This window comes from Manihot esculenta, chromosome 11 (assembly GCF_001659605.2).
Source record: "Manihot esculenta cultivar AM560-2 chromosome 11, M.esculenta_v8, whole genome shotgun sequence".
In the NCBI taxonomy this organism is placed as follows: Eukaryota; Viridiplantae; Streptophyta; class Magnoliopsida; order Malpighiales; family Euphorbiaceae; genus Manihot; species Manihot esculenta.
In genome coordinates this window covers 13,447,935-13,467,289 of record NC_035171.2, presented here as the reverse complement: position 1 = coordinate 13,467,289, position 19,355 = coordinate 13,447,935, and the positions used below count along the sequence as shown (strand labels likewise).

Sequence of the window (19,355 nt, the reverse complement as noted above, 5' to 3'; positions counted from 1 at the left end):
AGACACAGACAAGTCATCACTCCGGGATGACAAATCGGGCTTAAAATGCACTCATTGCAGCGGATCTCGACACACCCGGGACGATGCTTTAAGATCATAGAGTATCCGAAATGGTGGGAGGAAAACAAGACCCGTAAGAAGAAAGAAAGGGGACAAGGCGTAGGGAACATGGCTACGGTCGCTGCCAGTGGCAACCAAAAGGCTGCCTGCAGCAACAATCTGATCGGATAAATGGAAGAAGACTCGGGCGACAAACAAAGCTTAGGGGTTGTAGCGGCGCTACAAGGAGCCGAGAGAGGAGGAGGCATGGGTATCCCTTATGATCGGAAAGGAGGTATTTTAGGGATAGAAAGGAGGACAAATGACCTTTCTACCCCTGTCTCTTTAAATAAATTCAAATGTGCCCTTGCTTGTTTTAATTCTTATAAAATTAAATCCATGGTCCCGGATGTTTTAGATAAGTCTGTTTGTAATCCCAAAACTGAATCGTTAGCCCTTAATACTATCGGTCATGCTAACAAGGTACAGAATACTAGTGGGTGGATATTTAATTCAGGAGCCACGATCATTATGACCAATGATTCTTCAGATTTTGTTTTGTCAGTCCCACCCTCAAAATCCAATATTCTAAACGCTACCGGTGGCTCCTTCCCGGTCATCGGTGGTGGTACCGTTTTTATAACCTCCACTTTAAATGTCTCGAACAGTCTCTATGTACCTTCCTTATCTTGCAAATTACTCTCTGTCAGTCAGATTACCAAATAGTTAAATTGCAAAGTACTCATGTATCCTCATTTTTTTGTTTTGCAAGATATTCATACGGGCACGGTACTGGGCCGTGGTACTAAGAAAGATGGACTGTACTATGTGGAGGAGGTCTCAAGTACTAGGTCAGCTCATTTAGCTCAAGGGTCCTCAACCCGACAGTTATGGCTCTGGCACCGGCACTTCGGCCATCCCTCAAGTGAATATCTTCGTACTTTACTTCCTGAGTTTAAATCTATTGATATCCCAGTTTGTTCTTCATGTGTGCTTGCTAAAATTCATAAGAGTACTTATCATATATCCACAAATAAATATGATACTCCCTTCTCAATAATACACTCTGATGTATGAGGGCCTGCTTCGGAAACTGTCTCACCTGATTATAGATATTTTGTGATTTTTATTGATGATTGCACTCGTGTTACTTAGATTTACCTGTTAAAACAAAAATACGAAGTGGCTAAGAAATTTTGTGATTTTTTTTCGTACGATTAAAACCCAATTTCATAGGACCATTCAAGTCCTCCGATCTGACAATTGGGGGAATTTGTCAATAATCATCTCGAGACCTTTTTCCGGGACAATGGGATCCTTCACCAAACTACTTATCCTTATACACCACAGCAAAATGGGGTTGCTGAAAGAAAAAATCGGCATATCCTTGAGACTGCCCGAGCCTTATTGTTTGAAGTCCGAGTTCCTCATAAGTTTTGGTCTGAAGTAGTTGCCACTTCCATTTACCTCAATAATCAACTCCCATCTCACATCCTTAATTTCCAATCTCCATTGCATACCTTGTCTTCTCATTACACCATCCCTTCCCATCTCAACCTTCCACCTAAAATCTTTGGCTGCACAGTTTATGTTCACATTCCTAAAACACACCGCAATAAACTTGATCCATGTGCTCTTAAATGTGTCTTCTTTGGTTATGGTGTCCATAAAAAGGGCTATCGGTGTTTTGACCCAATCTCTAAACAGCTCTTCACCACCATGGACTGCACCTTTCTGGAAGAGGAATATTTTTTCCCCTCTCTAACTAGCAGTGAGGGGGAGACAACGACAAAATCACCACCACTGCTAAATTGGCTTAGTCAGGGGGAGCCATAACTTGATCATTCTTCTCTTCCTGAGTCTACACCAGAACTTGGAGACACTGACTATCTAGTACAGTCCTCGGCCTCAACGTCACAACCAGAACCTGACACCGTAAAATATCCTGAGGAACACACAACTGAGGTATGTGAATCTGAACTTTTTCCTGTTCCTAATAACCTTACCACTGAACCCATTTCCCTTGAGCTTCCTGAAATAGGCCACTATGTTCTACCCCCTCGGAATTACAGAGGAATTCCACCCAGGAGATATGATCCAGAATTCGAGGCAGCTAGATCTAGATACCCTATGGCAAACGTTACCAGAGGAGAAAGACTATCACCTCAGTTGGTCAAACTACAGAAAAACATTTGCTCAGAATGGATACCAAAGGATGCCACAGAGGCCCAAAAGGACAAGAGATGGGTTGAAGCAATGGAGACTGAGATGGATGACCTGGAGAAAAACAAAACCTGAGAAAAATAATGGCTACCTAAGGGAAAACGACCAGTGGGATGCAAATGGAGTGTTTACCATAAAGTATAAGTCAGACAGAACGGTGGACAGATATAAAGCTAAACTTGTAGCAAAAGGATACACTCAGACTCATAGAGTTGACTATTCTGAAACATTCTCTCCAGTAGCAAAAATTGATACAATACGGGTCCTATTTTCTCTAGCTGCAAACCTAGACTGGCCACTTCACCAATTTGATGTGAAAAATGCTTTCTTGCATGGTGATCTGGAAGAGGAAGTATACATGGATGCTCCATCAGGGTTCATGAGTGGATATAAAAGGGGAGAAATGTGTCGATTAAGACGAGTCTTGTATGGGTTGAAACAGTCACCCAGAGCATGGTTTGGGAGATTTACTCAAGCAATGAAAAAATATGGATATCGACAGAGTAACTCTGATCACACCCTGTTCTTGAAGAGGCAAGGAAGGAAGATCATGTGTTTGATTATATACGTGGATGACATGATTATAACAGGAGACGATGTGGACGAATCAAACAATTGAGGGACAACTTATTCCAAGAATTTGAGATGAAAGACCTGGGGATGTTAAAAATATTTTCTTAGAATCGAAGTTCTCAGATCAGACTAGGAAATTTTGATATCACAGAGAAAGTACATTCTTGATCTGTTAACTGAAACAGGAATGATATATTGCAAACTAGTCGATACTTCGGTAATGGTCAATCACGAGTTGAGCAAGGACTTAAAAGAAGGACCCGCAGTCAAGGGGAGGTACCAGAGACTGGTTGGAAAGCTGATTTATTTATCACACACCATACTAGACGGGGCATATATTGTGAGTATAGTAAGTCAGTTCATGCACAATCCAAAACAAGACCATATGGAGGCAGTATTGAGAATCGTTCGATATCTGAAGGGAACAGCCGGGATGGGCATATTGTTCAAGAAGAATGGTCATTTCAGTATCAGTGGATATACGGACGCAAATTGAGTAGGAGATCTTTCCGATAGACGATCTACTTCAGGATACTTTACCTTTGTAGGAGGAAATTTGGTAACATGGAAAAATAAGAAACAAAAGGTGGTAGCACTGTCAAGTGCTGAAGCAGAATTCAGGGGAATAGCAAAAGGACTTGCAGAACTTCTATGGATCAGAAAGTTTATGTTTGAGCTTGGATTCCCATTAAAGGACACAGTTGAACTCCGTTGTGAGAACAAGGTGAAAATTAGCATTTTCGAAAATCTGGTTCAACATGATCGAACAAAACATATTGAAATAGACCGACATTTCATCAAGGAAAAGTTGGACAGTGGTCTGATATCTTTACCGTTTGTTCGATCAGAGGATCAGTGGGCGGACATCCTAACCAAAGCAGTAGCTCGACGAATATTCCATAATGTCTTAAGCAAGTTGGACATGCTAGATCCACATGAACCAACTTGAGGGGAGTGTTGGAAAGAATCATCTGTCATAATTGTAAATAAATCAGTGATCATGTCTTACCATTTTTAGTATAGCATGATTCTAGGACATAATTGAGAGTACAATCAAAGAATTAATTGTTTATATTATGTACTATATAACCTACTACATAAAGAATAAGAAAATGAAAACAGTTTTCTTCCTATAATTTCTTTCTATAATTTTAAGAAAATGAATAAATAGGATAAAAATAGAATTGGATAAAATTACTTTTTATAAAAAGATAAAAAGGAAAAATAATGTATTTGTCCCAATATTAGTCTAGTGTATGAGATGCATGGCGAAGGAGAATTAAGACCTCACAATTACTTATTATTATATTAAAAGCCTTCAAAATATTCACGAGTTTGTTGATACACAATATCCTGGATTTACATGAAATTTATTATAATTAATGGTTATAATAAAGGGTATTAGATCAAGAAAAAATTCTAAATGTTTAGAATTATTTATATTTATATCTAAAATTTTAAATTTTGAACAATAAAATTAAATATTTTTAATTTATCATAATTATAGTTAAGAGTATTAAATTAAATTTATATAAGTTAATTGGTAAATTATAATATAATCTTTAAAAGTTTTATATTATTAATAACACATATAATTTTTTTAATTTAAATTTTATATAGAAATTAAACATATTTTATACAATATTAAATATATTATGTTAAATAAATATTTATTATAAATAATAATACACACTAAAATATTTCACTGAATATTTATATTCAATATTATAAATTATATATATATTTTTATATTTAAAAAATTTTATTTTTTATTAATAATATTTTAAATAAAATAAAATATTATATATTCTAAATTATAAAATTTTATTTTTCTCAAATTTTTAAATTTTTATTAATATCTCTAATAATATTATAAAAGTAAGAATAGAGAGTGAATAATGAGATTAATAAAAAATAATATTGTTGTATTAAAAATATATATTTAGAGATTATATTTTAAATGATCGTAAATTTTTGTTAGACTCAAACTGATATTTTTAGTAGATGGATTCGTCGTAATACTACTCTAAATGCTTATATTTTAATTAGAAAATCTATTAGGTATAATCGTCTCTCTGTTTGAGATGATATCCTTTTTGTTTCATAGAATTTTATTAATATAATCATTAGTTGTACTTTTTAAAAAAATTATTTTATTATTGAAACAGAATTTTAAAAATTATATTTTAATTTACTATTAATTTATATAAATTTAATTTAATTCTCTTAATTATAATTATGTCAAATTGAAAATATTTAATTTTATTTTAAACTTTTAAATATAAATGAGAATTTTAGTAAATATTTAGAATTTCTTTTCAATTCCTTTATAATAAAACCATATACATACACAATAATTTTTCACAAACTTGATAAGACTAAGCTTTACTTTAATGGTATTAGAATTATTTATAAAATTAAATTTTTTTTGAATTTGAGTCTCAATAGACAACACACAAATATTATTATTTATAATATTGATCGAATTCAATATCATCGAAATGCATGAATCCAGTCCATTGAATTTAGAGGTGGAAAATTTATTATCTATAATATTAAATTCCAAGTTATTGTGAATTAAAGAAAAAAAAATTAATTATGAAAAAATAAATAAATAATCTCATAGTAGCAAAAAAGTAATAAGCATTTGAAAAAAAAAATTGAAGGCCACTAAACTGACTGCAATTTAGATGAGGACATTCTCTTCTGTTTATGAATTGATAATTTCTTACTGCATATGCGTTTCTTATAAGAAAAAAAATTAAATTTTATTAATAAAAAAATTCATTTATTTAAAATTAATTTAAATATAATAAAATTTAATGAAACTCTTTTGTATTAAATAAATTTATAATAAATTTAAATTAATTTAATTTTCTATTATTTTTAAATTAAATATAAATATTTATTTTTATAAATAACAATCATTTTTATGATATTAATTGAAAAATTATTATTAATATGTTTATAATATTTAAAATCTAAATTTTATGTAATTTTTTTATCATTAAAAAAATATAAATTAAGAATTTTTTAATTTTTAAAATAATATAATAAATTCCTAAATGTTAATTATAAATGCATTAAATATTAGTAGTAAATATTAAATTAATTTAATTTTTTTAAAGAGAAGTTATTAATTGGAAAAATAAGAAATAAATTTAAAATTAAAATAAAGGATATAAAGAAAGAAAAAAAAGAAATTTTTAAGGATTAATTAAGTAATTTTAATGTATCAATTTTGATAAATTTACTTTTAATTCACAATCAATTTTTATAAAAATTTAAAAAAATTAAAGTTTTACACTATTAATTTTACTGAACACAAAATTTTTTAAAATATATTTTTTTTGAATTTTTTAAAATTAATCATTCTAAATAAGATCTACCAAGAAAAATAACAATTACAAAATTTCTGAATAGTAGGAAAAATGAAGCTGCAACTATGAATCTATCGATCCCACATATCTCTATAACCAACAAATCAAATACTAAAACAAGAAAAAAATAATAATAACCATCAAATATATAAAAAAGAAAAAAAAAAAAAAAAGAGAGACTATGAGAAATCCTGGCCCTCAATGACCTCTTCAGTGCTGCCCAGAATTATCCAGTTCTTCAAACAATCTGCAAAAGCTTGGGGCCTCCTCATAAAGTTCAAAGATGGAGTCAGACGCTTGATTTAGCCAGGCTCTTCTGTTAGTGAAACACATCTACAACTTTGTTTTTATCTTCCATTAAGCCCTGCAAATTGGGTAAACATTGCAGTTCCTGAATGTTCATCAATGGCTCTAACTTCAGCTGTGTTTCTATTTTCATCAGGAACATAAACCGGCCGGTCATCGGAGGTCGGAGGAGGAGCAGCTTCAACTGGGGAGGCTGCTGAACCTGTGGATGATTTATTTTCTTCCTCAGTTTTTCCTTGTGAGAAAGCTTCCTGTAACTGTAGAGCATATTCCAAGTTCCACAGAACATCTCCCATTGAAGGTCTGTCAACTCCATTGTCAGCTAGACATTTCTCTGCTGCCTCAGCAAATTTCTTCATTGATTCAGGATTTATTGTGCCTACAAGAATTGGATCTATGATTTTTTCAAGCAATCCTTTTCTCTTCCATTGCATAGCCCACTCAGCCAAGTTAACTTGCTCTCTTGGGAGCTGGGGATTAATGGCAGGCCTTGCACACAAAACTTCAAGCAACACTACCCCAAATGAGTACACATCTGATTTATCTGTCAACTGTTGTCTCCTGAAATACTCAGGATCCAGGTAACCAAAGCTTCCCTTCACTGCAGTGCTTACGTGGCCCTGACCCATTGGTGCATCTTTAGATAGCCCAAAGTCCGCAACTTTAGCAACAAAGGCATCATCAAGCAAGATGTTCGTCGTCTTTACATCGCGATGAATGATTCCTTGTGCAGTCCCAGTATGCAGGTAATGGAGTCCACGAGCAGATCCAATGGAGATCTCTAGTCTTTTTTTCCATGACAATGGAGGTAAATTCTTTCCATACAGATGATCCCTGAAAGGACCATTCGACATGTACTCGTAAACTAGGATCATTTCTTCATTTTCGTCGCAATAACCAATTAGCGACACTAAATGCCTATGCCTGAGCTTGGACAGCATCTGAATTTCTGTGTGGAACTCTGTGATTCCTTGTTCGGATTGTGGGTTTCCTCTCTTAACAGCAACTTTTGTACCTTCATCAATCACACCAAGATACACATTCCCAAAACCGCCGACTCCGATTATAGCACTTCGATCAAAGTTCTTGGTGGCTTCCTGCAATTCTGAGAAGGAGAAATAACGGCCTAAGCCAAGACTAGATGAATAATTGGTTTTGCTTGCCATGAAACTAGAATCACCAGCATGAATAGGAAGCAACCAAGAAGAGAAGCTATTTCTCTTTTGCCAATCTTGTGGCCTTTTGTGCCATTTGAGCACCATGGCTCCAAGACCAACAAATGCACCAAACATCATAGCAAATCCGACGGCCGCGACCGTGCTGCGAGAGGCTAGAGCCATCCTGCCATCAACCCCAAATTCTCCATCCAAACTATCAACTGAGCTGCTCATTTTCAGGATCTCCAATCCATTAAGAATAGCATTTATAGTACCTGTGTCCTCACCCATTGGACCCACTTGAACATTTAGTCCATCAGACATCAAAGTTGAATTCACAACAATGTCTTTAAAATATGGGGCTGCCAATTGGCCTGTGATGGATGACAAATCCAAACCTGAAATTGCCATTTTCCCATTAATGTATACATTGAAGTAAAGATCATTTAGAGATTTGCTCACAATGTCGCAGAAATGCAGGCGAATCAAGTAGTTAAATGATGTATCAACCTCAAATTTCCATGTCACATTGAAATTTGCCAGTTTTGTTTCTGAATCAGCCATCTGTTGAGCAGATGCATAAACTGTTGCCGGTGCAATTATAGGAGAGATACCTTCACCATACTTGATGGAAGAAGTCGGGATGGACACGGCCTTAGCCAAGGCCGAGTCCTTAAGATATTTATTATCATTTTCCCAAGTCCTAAAAAGGGTATCATTAGCTGAAGTAATCAAAGGTCCTCCAACATTAATCCTGTAAACAACTTGGTAGCTATAACTTGTCAAGCCTGGAAAGCTTGAAACTGGAGAAAGGCCTGTGCCTTCATCAGGAAGCAAAACATCAGGAGCAGAAACAATCTCAATGGAATTGATGAAAGCAGCAGAATTTTTCAAAGGTTGAAAGTGAAGAGAAAACATTGGATCAGTCACATTAATTATATATTCTTTAAGAAAAGGTTTGGTTTCTCCGTTGACATTGAAGTTATGAAGAAGAACATACTTATCAGTAACAACTGAAAAAGTAGCCGCTTGGAGATCAAATTGAGTGTTTTTGAATGGAAAGAAATGGAGACGAACCCAATGCCATCCTGGAGACTTCATAGTAAATGCATAAGTAGCTTCGTCAACAAAAATCCTAGCAGACAAATATATAGGAGAAGGAACATCTGCAGAAGGGACAGAAACTAAGATATTCTCGTCAGTTTGTAAGAAACTTTGAGCTTCATGATCTGTCTTAAATACCCTTCCATCAGGAATAGCTGACAAGCTCTTAGAGCCACAACTGATAAGAATCTGATCAGCTGGAGTGAAGGAGGCGGGTTCTGCAGAGGCAACAACGAGAAAGCCATAAACAAGAGCCAGGAGGACAGCCATCGAAGATGACCAGAGTGAGGAAGATAGAAAAAGATTGAAGAAATGTTTTTTTTCTATCTCCATCCCTCCTGGGAGAGGGATGATGGTTTTAGAATTTAGATTGAAAAAGGGAACTTGAGAGAAAAGAGCTCCATTGGCTATAATGGGGAATTGAGATACGGTGGTGGTGTTGGGTTTTTTTTTTTTTTTTTTTTTTTTTTTTTTTGATTTTGTTGATTAAAGGTTGACAGGAAGATGACTTTGTTTTTTATCCTGATAAGGAGGGCAATGTTTTTCATGAAAGTAGCTGTTAATAGGATAATGGTGATGAATGATTTACCAAGTTTTGAAATGGTCAATCACCATTCCTTACAATTTTAGAAGTGCTTCTCATCACTTTCATGTCTTGTCACTGAAAAAATAGTTTTTTTTTTTTTGTATGGTACCATCAAGAAGAACCAACTCATAAACTAACATATATGTTAAATTACGTCAAGGCCCATTTATAAAAAATATATATATAATTACACGCAAAATTAGATAAATATATTTCTATAGCTCTGTTCTTATTGTCACCGACTTCCCTACGTCCTCATTTGAAAATCTCGGTATTTTCTCTGCATCAAGTTAATTTTTGCATTAAATTTTATTATTCGATTTAAATTTATTCTTAAAATTAAATATTTCTATTCAGTCAGACAAATTTAAACTAAAAAATTAATATTTAATATTTCTAAACTTGCCACTACAATTCAAAAATAAATCCAAATTTATTTGAAGGAATATTTAGGGATGGTAAAATATAAAGGAGAGAAATATAAATATCACATTCTTGTATTAGATGCATTCAATTTTCAACAGTAATTACATTAGCAATATTTTTAAGTAATCAAAATTTAGTTATACAACAGCCTGAATGCAAAATTTAATAAGGACCAGCGGCATCAATCCACAAGTGATGGCGTTAACTAAGAAACAAGGCAACAAAAAGTAATCACTTTTCTATAAGCAAAGGTATCACAAAGACTCTGGACTCGTAGAGGGTCTAATTCTTGAGGGCATTTGCATTGTTACATCACCTCCAAATCTAAAATTTAAGCCATTCTTAGGTGTGATTGACATTTTATTCATTGCATAGTCAAATTCATCAATATCAAGTAGCTGCTCATCAGCACTCTTTGCCACTACTTCCTCCATAAAACTCTCCCCATTCATGGGGACAAAATCCTCATTAATGTCTTCATCACTGCTATCTTCTTCTTCATCATCACTGGCATAAGTAGTTTTCACATTCTTCCAGTACACGAAGTTTGGCCGAATGAAGTTCCTGATGAGATTTATAAAACAGTGGGGAAAGGATCATAAGCAATGTCAATGGCATCATCATGAGCTAATGATCCCTCATACTAACTAACAAACACAACATAACTTATAGTTCAAATCATGCAAATTTATGCAATTCAACTGGTTCATTCAATACAGTCAGAAATATGATGGGTATTAGTTTCAAATTGGCAATAATGGACACATGGGATTGCATTCATGCAGTCATATCTATAAAGTTTGATGGCAAAGCTAATAATACAAACCTGTCACATTTTTTCAATAAACATGGGTCGAATGGGAAGAACATATCCAGTCTTTCAAGCCCACCAAAATCCCTGGAAAAATCTGATTCCAGCAAATCTTCAAAAATGAAAGTTTCAGATGTGGTGAACAAATGAGCAGCTTTTGCCTGTTTAAGAAACTCTTCTACTATAGATGGCAGGCACACCTGTTCATAAAAGAAAATCCAAGGAACAAGAGCACTGTATTTATAATATGTGGCACGTAAAATATTAAACAAGAAAAACAACCAAGAAGAACAAGAAAAAATGGATATAATTTTCTTGGACAAGCCTTTTATCTTTTTCACTTCCAGTTTTTTTCCACCACCTGTTCTTTATTTTCTCAACTTAGAACTCAGAAATATTTCCCACCTTCAAGGGGCCCAATTTATGTTTCAAGATTTGCTCTATAGGCATGAGAAGAAGCTGTGACTTGAGCCAAGGGACGTCCATTATTGACCTCATACAAAAGCAAAGGACATACATGATGGCCTGGGGAACAGAATTAACCATAATAAAATTAGAACTGCAACTAAACCACAATATTAAGGAGCATAATTACATAAGAAATTAAGACCTCCAACTAGAGTAAACATTGTGCAGTAAAGTAGGCATCATGCACTCAGTACTAGTGGCATAACTTGTCAGCCAGCAACCTTAATAATCTATGAGTTAGAAGTGTCGGCGACTGGGTGTTAATAAAAGGCAGCAGGTAAAAAGAAAATGCAGCACTAACACCCGTGCTAGGGAAGTCTGTGGGCCAAGGTAGGACAAATTCATAATACTTGATAATATGTGTGTGTGTGTGCGCATGTATAAATTTAATGTCAAAGCCCTGAATACCTGGCATCCAGAATAGAAAACTCGATGTGCTTTTGGGTTTATTTCACCATCCTGGATTTTACAATATTCCAAACACCAGTCGACCAACCTGAAACACCACAAAACAATATCCTCCTCATTAATATTGATCCTCATCAATTTCTTCTCCTCTAATGTCAAGTTATTTCAACAGCACTTGGACCAGATTCTAAATTGATAATATAAAATCAAAGAATATCAAATACGATTCATAACCTTTTCAACGTGGTAGAAACAAAGGCAACAGAGAGAAACTTTGCACGAGCCAAATAACTAGCAAGATAAGCCACAGCACTCATCCTGCAAAAGAAAGACAAATAAATAGATCTAAACAAAATACCTACAGAATATAATATCCTGACTAACCAGATTCTCCAAATAACAGAAAAGAGAATAAGAACATAGACTTATAGAATGTAAGAAAACATATTTTATTATGAATATGTTTGATCATCAGCAAAAGCACATGAAACAAAGGAAATAGAACAAATTATCAAAAAGTTGAGCAATTCCAAAACACACTGTTTTGGAATACAAATGAGACGAAACAAACCCCTAACAAACAAGAACAAGACTTATTGACTCTACCATATACCAGCACAAGCAAGTTGACATTTTTTCCATATGTGAATTCTTGAAATAATGTAATTTTAATATCTAATGCTCTATACCTGGTAAGCGGGTTATCACCATAAACAAACCTATCCACAAGCATTTTGGCAAACTTCTCACCACAGTTCTCAGGATCCAGTGCACAAGCATAGAACATGACAAACTGCAAACAAAAGGAAGCAAAGCCTCAAACAGGAGGGGAAGAAAAGAATACTACCAAATTCTTGCTTCCAAATAAAAATCCCCAACTAATACTAGAAAATGATAGACCACCTGCTTAATTTCATAGTTCCATTATGGGACACTGCCACTGATCCTACTGATATTTGTAGTTTCAGAACCAATTCGTAATTCTGAGTGAAATTCCTTGACTTATTTACAAGTTAATAAGATCCTCATACAAATAGATGCTTGAAAGAAGGAAAATAAAGGACCCCCAGCTACCCAAATTTCAGAGGACTGCAGACTTGCGTTTTTGGTCATCCAGATCAAGAACTGCACTTTTTTTGTCCTCTTTTCATCCTTGATTTAGATGTGCATTAAGAAAACTAAAAAGACATGTTCTCTATATATTAGATCAAAGAGACTCTTAGAAAATGCAAACAAGTATCCAATTTTGCTAAACTGTCCTATTCATTTACACATAGAAGGACAAATTAATTACCTGAGCAAATTTTGACTTGTAAGTGTTCAAGATGGTAAGCATAAATGAATCCAAGAGAGTTTCAAATACCTATAACAAAAAATAGAATAAAATGAAAATGAAGAAATCCTGCAATATAAATACAAAGGAAAAAATTTGGACAAATATGGCTCCAGAAAATACCTCACTCAAACGCTTGTTATTTGCACAAAATTCGAGATGTTCAAATATTTTCACCATCAAGCTATCCAATAAATCAGCAACAATGTTTTTACCTAATCTCTTGTGACTCAAAGTTGCAGGAAGCTGTAAAATATACTCCGCATTAGTTTTTCAAAATAAAATTCACATTGGACAAGCAACAAATTCACTTTGAAAAATCTATATTCACTGCTCAAACCACAGGGATTCAGTTACATCCAGCAATCCATACCCTTGATTGATGAATGCAAATTGCCTAACGAATATTCAGTTTGTTAGCAATCAATGACACTGACATTACTGGTAGCATTATCTAGATACTAAAAGCATAGTTTCTAGAATTAGGTCAACAAACTGAACAAAGGGGTCATAGGTAAGCTATAGCAGAAATGCTTAAAAGTTAAAACCCATATAAAAACAAGTCATTACTAACTTGGAGAACAAGTCTAAGGTCTATACCTAGAAAATGAATACACGTCTTTTCTATCCCTTCAAGACCAATGCAGAACCAAATGAATAAAAGATTAGGGAAAAATGCATGTCACAGAGACATGAACAACAGTATGCACTTGCAAGCAAGAACCTAATTATTCTATGATCTAAAATATTGTCAAGATTATGGTTTTAATCCTCAGCCTCCTACAACAATCATACATCAAAAATGCTATGACTAAATACTCTAACATAAACATTTAAGACTTGAAGCCAATATGAAGTCTACTAAAGCCCAACAAACTGCTACATCAATGCATTAACATAAGCAAAATGCAGAGGATTCCACTAAACTATATCATAACGTATCAATATTCAATTGCCCATGTTACAGTGCACAGGCTGAGCCAGTGTCGGGGTTGGGATCCACCTCCCTCACAACTATTTTTATTGTTTCCAATGCAGAATCTGATAGGAAGATGTGGGCTTAGGTCCATTATGAAAGTTGAGGATCATACCTCATCATTCTCTTCATTGTCATCATCATCATCAGAGGCAATATCATCCACATCTTCTAGCTCAATTGTAAAGATGCCTTTAGAAGAGTCATCTCGTAAAATGTCATCCCAACCAATAGACACCTATATAGAAAGCTTCAAACATTGTTAAATTGTACAAAATGGAGGACAATTGTTCAAGAATAGGCTTATTAGATCCACTTACATCCAACTCTATCAACATATCAACCACTGCCATGATCATCCTGCTCCCAATAAATTCCCTAATTGCACCACTCTCCAATCTCAACATATTCTCCACAAAGATCTCAGTCTGTAAAAGCAAGCGAATAAGTCTATAAATCAATCATCTAAAACAACTATTAGACGCTTTGACAGAGAGAGGAAATTGTGATACAGCATCACTATAAAGTACATGCATCATTATAAAACCACTACTCTCAACATATTCTCCACATAGATCTCAGTCTGTAAAAATCAAGGGAATAAGTCTATAAATCAATGATCTAAAACAACTATTAGAAACTTCGACAGAGAGAGAGAGGATTGTGAGACAGCATCACTATAAAGTACATGCATCATTATAAAACCACCACTCAATGAAATAGTATAGGAAATTACAGCAGCATCAGCACCAGTACACTGGATAATTTAAAAACGAGATCTTACTTTGATACACAGACAACAACAGATAAGCAGTAATACCTCCAAATCAACATCAATATAATGTGGAACAGCTCTAGTATTAGACCAAGTATAAATAAAAGAATAAGTGCACAATATGCACTTTAACTATGATAAACACAGTTTTATTGTATGACCTGCAGGAAAAATTAATAAACCATATGTGAATAGGTGTTGCCCAAAAGGAAGCAGGACTTCCATTTTGATTGATGTCACACTATAAAAGACCAAGTTTCATCTAAAACATGCTGCTGCATCCATTCAAGGAGATGGATGCACATCAATTAGGTTCATGATGAGACTAACTACAGTGTGATTTGACATTGCAATTTGCAAGGGAAGGAGGAGGTAGAGGATTTTAAAATGAAGTTGAATTAGATACAAGAATTTAATTTGCATATGGCCAAATAAATTGCCGGAATAGTCCAAGAAGTAGCCAATGGATGTGAAATCTATATGCATGCCTCTACCAAGACCACTCTAATCAGTAACTTGCAGGATCACAAGAAACACATCACCCAGCTAGATGTCTGTTCTATTAATAACTCCAGACACATCATTCAGAAGTGCAGACAAACTCACTCGGTACTTCAGTCTATTCTTCTCAAGACTCTTCTTAAAGGTCGGTGGCATCCTATGGACAACTATTGATGACAATCTCAATGCTGCCATAGGTACCAAAGCAGCAATATCTTCCAGAGCTGTATGCACCCGAGAAAGAACTTGTTCCTTTTTCGTTTGACCACGAGGTTGCTTTAGTGCTTCCATAAAATACATTGGTGGCATAAAATTTCCCACAAGCATATCCAAGCATGAATCAACATATTTTCCATTTGAAGCAGCCTGAATACAGATATAAAAATAGTAAATAACAGTTCACACAATCTAGAGATTACAGTTGTAAAAAACCACAGCAGCACATACCAAGGAAATAATTAATTCTAGCAATGCATCCATCACATCAGATCCATAGTTCCACATGCTCATTCCAAAAATCTGATAGATGTTCAAAGTGCAAAGGTAAGTTCCCATGACAAGTAATTCAAGCAAACAAAGATCAATCCAAAGTACATCAACTTACAGAGTTAAGGAGAGAGTCGTGGTGAATGCTGTCTATATAAGAAACTGCCCCAGATAGCGCCTTTAGGCTAGTCTGCCAAGTGAGAAGAAACAAGGCTACAAGATTGGCCAAAACAGCTATTAATAAAACAAAGACAGCTGTGGACAAGGACCTTACCACAAGAAGGGCCACCTCATCAGGGGCAAGACGTTGTGAATGATGCATTACTCCAACAAGCTGGTGGTAACTGTCACTATCTCCCTAATCCAGAAAAATTCAGCTTAATATTACTCGTTAAAACTATGACAAAAGCAGAACGAAAGAACACTTGCAATTAAACAGGTGAGTTGAATTAAAGAGCGAGCAATCTCAGTGAACAATTTTCCTCAAGATCACTAGCTAGAAAACTACCTTCCGACTATAAGGGAGTTCGAGGGTTGGTTTTGGTTAAGATCAGGATGAATTCAAAACCAAACCAACCTTCATGGGTTCTCTATATTTCAGAACTGGAACCGAACTGTTCTTCAAGACATACCAAAACTGAAGCCAAACCGAAAAAGATAATCTTATTTCGGTTTGGTTTATGGGTTGAGAAGTCCTGCTCAAAGAGTGAACAAATGGATTGGTCAACCCAAGAACTTTTCAACACTCAGTTATGTATTGCTAGCAGCCTAAAATAAGAATATCTCAAATACCAAACAGTCAATTTGATAAAAACAGCAGATTAAGAGGTCAAAAACCCAGATTATCAAGTGTAATATTAGCAATAAAATACTGAAGAAAACAGAAAGCTCGTATGCAGAAAAATCCCCAAACTTGGTGGAACTTTGACTACCAATTAGAAACAGTGTCTCCTTTTCAATCTATTGACCAAGCCGACTCTTTGCAGTTCCACACTCTATGCAAAAGAGGCCCCTAAATATCTCAATAATTTAGCCATAGAGGATCCCTTCAGACCTAGTACGTTGCCCGTAACTATGAAGGAGATGGATTTTGCAATTAAAACACAAGTATGATGTTTGGATGCCTGCTGGTACTCAACATAGCCGCCAGCTGCATGAAGCCTTGGAAAAATGCACCAATCCAATCACAATTTGCCAGATTTTCTAGCGGCTCAAGTCAATGACAGGCCCAACGGAAAGCTAGAATGGGCAATTGCTCCCTAAAATTTTAATTTTTAATTGGGAAATTGTTGATGGTGAGCATGTTTTCAATAGACTCTCACATTTGGCCCCCCAAAAAAGATTTATGAATAAAATTCAAAATGTTGATTTTTTTATTCAACCAATTAATAATAATAATAAGGTTTATTAGCCCAAAAAGACCATAACTTTACGGTTTTTCACATTTATAGCCAAAACTTTTAATTTTAGATAAAAAAGACCCAATTTTTATAATTATAGCAACTGTTTAAAGTAATTTTGACTAGATTAAATTAGCTCATGGTAGGCTATGTGTCATTATTTTTACACCACAAGCAACTTGATTAACTCAAATTAAAACTTAGATAAGACCTTAAACCCTTAATTTCCTAAAGTCCCCAAACAAGATTCTTATTTAAGAAAGAGAGAATTAAGTATTTCAATTATATAATTTAGAAATTTCATATAATTAGGGTTTAGAGTCTGAACTAAGATTTAACTCCACTTAATATTATGAAAATGACAACAAGTAGCATATTGTGTTAATTTAAAGAGTTGCTACAATTACAACAAATTCGAAAATTGAGGCTTTTTTATCCTAAATTAAAAGTTTTGGCTATAAATGTGAAAAACCATAAAGTTATGATCTTTTTGAGCCAATAGGCCTAATAATAATAAAAATAATAATAATAATCTATAATCTAAAAACAAAAAAAAAATTGCTGCTAAATTAAAAATTAGTGGCTTATATTTTCAAAATTCTTTCTGTAATGAAAATAATTTAAAAGAAATAAAAAAAATAGAGATGAACCACATTAAATAATAACTAGACTTAATGCAAGACCCGCTGCATCCATCAATGCTCCCCAAATATAAAACGTGTCCATCCCTGGCTGAAACCAAACTAATACGGAACGCACAACATGTGTGGTTCCAAGCAACAGGCATGATTAGTTTAGTTGGAATCACAAGTCATGAAAGCCAAGCAGATGCAGAAAAACTCTGACTAGGTCTTGGATTTATTACTCCGACACATTTTGGAGTTTAATCGGGAATTTTATTTATTTCAGTTTTCTGAATATGAGCACGCAACAAACTTATGTTGTAAGCTCAAATAAAATTCAACTCAAAGAAAACCAAGAAAGGGCAAGGAGGTGAAGAAATTAATCATCAAAAACTTCAACTTTTTTTTTTCAGGGAAAAAAAAAAAGTTAACATCTCCAAGCAACTAAAAGAATACCTAAAGAAATTTTAGGTTCCATAATCAAGTACTCACTATCCAAATGTGTATGAAAATATAACCAAAACAAGGACAATGATCACATGCCCTTGCGGTTGAGTGGTATATATAGCATCATAACGAGAGTGCTTAACATCGAGAGGGTGATGCTACCAAACATATTCAAGTGTTAAAACCCAAAAAGGAATTGCAAATTATAAATAAAGACAAGCCCTTGCACACACAAGCAGTGTTGCAATAAAGTAGTAATTTCCAAATTACATTGCACAGAACGCTTGATCAATGGAAAACTCGGTTATCGGAATTTTGCGTCAATACGGTGAAGCACTGAGCAAGGAATAAAATTTGATTGTTTCCACACGAAACCAGTAAAATTGGGGGAAAAAAAGGAAAAATCTTCTTAAAACTGGAGGAGTATACCTGCCCTCATAAGCAGGTCAAGGGACACGAAAAGAAGTAGGTAAAATCTCTAAGATACAACAGTAACAAGTAGAAATACAAACAAACATACATGAATTGCGCAAAACAGCAAGAAGCTTACCGATTGAACGGAAATAAGAGCATCTCTGACATGATAAACAAGCTCAGAATCAGTGAAATTAACATCCTCCATCTCCTGAACCTCAACGTTGAATTGATGAGCTAATTCAACACCCATAAGGCTAATTTTCGGGTAGATAATTTCTCTTGCTTGGTGCTGGTTCAGCGAAGAAGTGGCTAATTAGGCGATTAAACCAGGTTTAAAGGTTTTGAGACTTGAGTTCTTCTTCTAAGCTGCCGGAGAAAAGCGGCGGGCTCTTCTTCTTCTTTTTCCTTGAGGTTGTAGGCTGCGCTGCGAAGAAGAACAGCAAGCGAGGGTTTTGAGAAACGAGCGAAATTTAATTCTCTCGTAACCTATTTTTTATATTTGCATATTGGTCCTATTGCCTTCTCATATTCACAGTATGGGTCTTTTATTTTATCAGTTTTACAGAACTCTTTGTGTCGGAGTTAAATAGCTCATTTGGACCAATTGAATTTTTTTTCCCTCTTAATGGATTGGATATGATTTCAAAAAATTAAAAATACTAAGTTTACCCATTAATTATTAATTATACAAAGAGAGTAACAAATATTAAAATTTATTTTTTAATTTAAATTTATTTCTAAATTATAATAAAAAAAATCAAAAAAAAATATCATTTATCAAAACTTTTACAGTTAATATTCTGATAAATAATTGTTATAGTATTTTAATGATAATTAAGTAGTAGTTTTTTTTTTTAAGACTTGGTCCATTTGAAGAACAAAATATTAAATGTAATAATGGATGCCAATTAAGTTG

General features: G+C 34.2%; 2 protein-coding genes across 3 annotated transcripts; both read right to left on the bottom strand.

The window, feature by feature from the left end:
* Positions 1–6,223: 6,223 nt before the first annotated feature.
* On the bottom strand, positions 6,224–9,815 carry LOC110626361 (probable receptor-like protein kinase At4g39110). The gene has a single exon (XM_021772202.2). The coding sequence runs from the start codon at positions 9,113–9,115 to the stop codon at positions 6,563–6,565; it is 2,553 nt and encodes an 850-aa protein (XP_021627894.1). The 5' UTR covers positions 9,116–9,815; the 3' UTR covers positions 6,224–6,562.
* A 28-nt stretch (positions 9,816–9,843) lies between these two features.
* LOC110626501 (RNA polymerase I-specific transcription initiation factor RRN3) lies at positions 9,844–18,905 on the bottom strand. 2 transcript variants are annotated; one of them, XM_021772421.2, is made up of 16 exons: positions 18,573–18,903; positions 16,061–16,247; positions 15,827–15,910; positions 15,671–15,742; positions 15,514–15,585; positions 15,172–15,432; positions 14,111–14,218; positions 13,906–14,028; positions 12,938–13,060; positions 12,776–12,844; positions 12,171–12,274; positions 11,716–11,799; positions 11,482–11,569; positions 11,011–11,130; positions 10,621–10,805; positions 9,844–10,358 (listed from the first exon to the last, which is right to left on the bottom strand). In XM_021772421.2, the coding sequence occupies exons 3-16, from the start codon at positions 15,872–15,874 to the stop codon at positions 10,049–10,051; spliced, it is 1,767 nt and encodes a 588-aa protein (XP_021628113.1). In that variant the 5' UTR covers positions 15,875–15,910; positions 16,061–16,247; positions 18,573–18,903; the 3' UTR covers positions 9,844–10,048. The 2 variants fall into 2 exon arrangements, with proteins under 2 accessions (XP_021628113.1, XP_021628112.1); XM_021772420.2 differs by lacking the exon at positions 16,061–16,247 and having other exon boundaries at positions 18,573–18,905.
* Between the last annotated feature and the right edge of the window lie 450 nt (positions 18,906–19,355).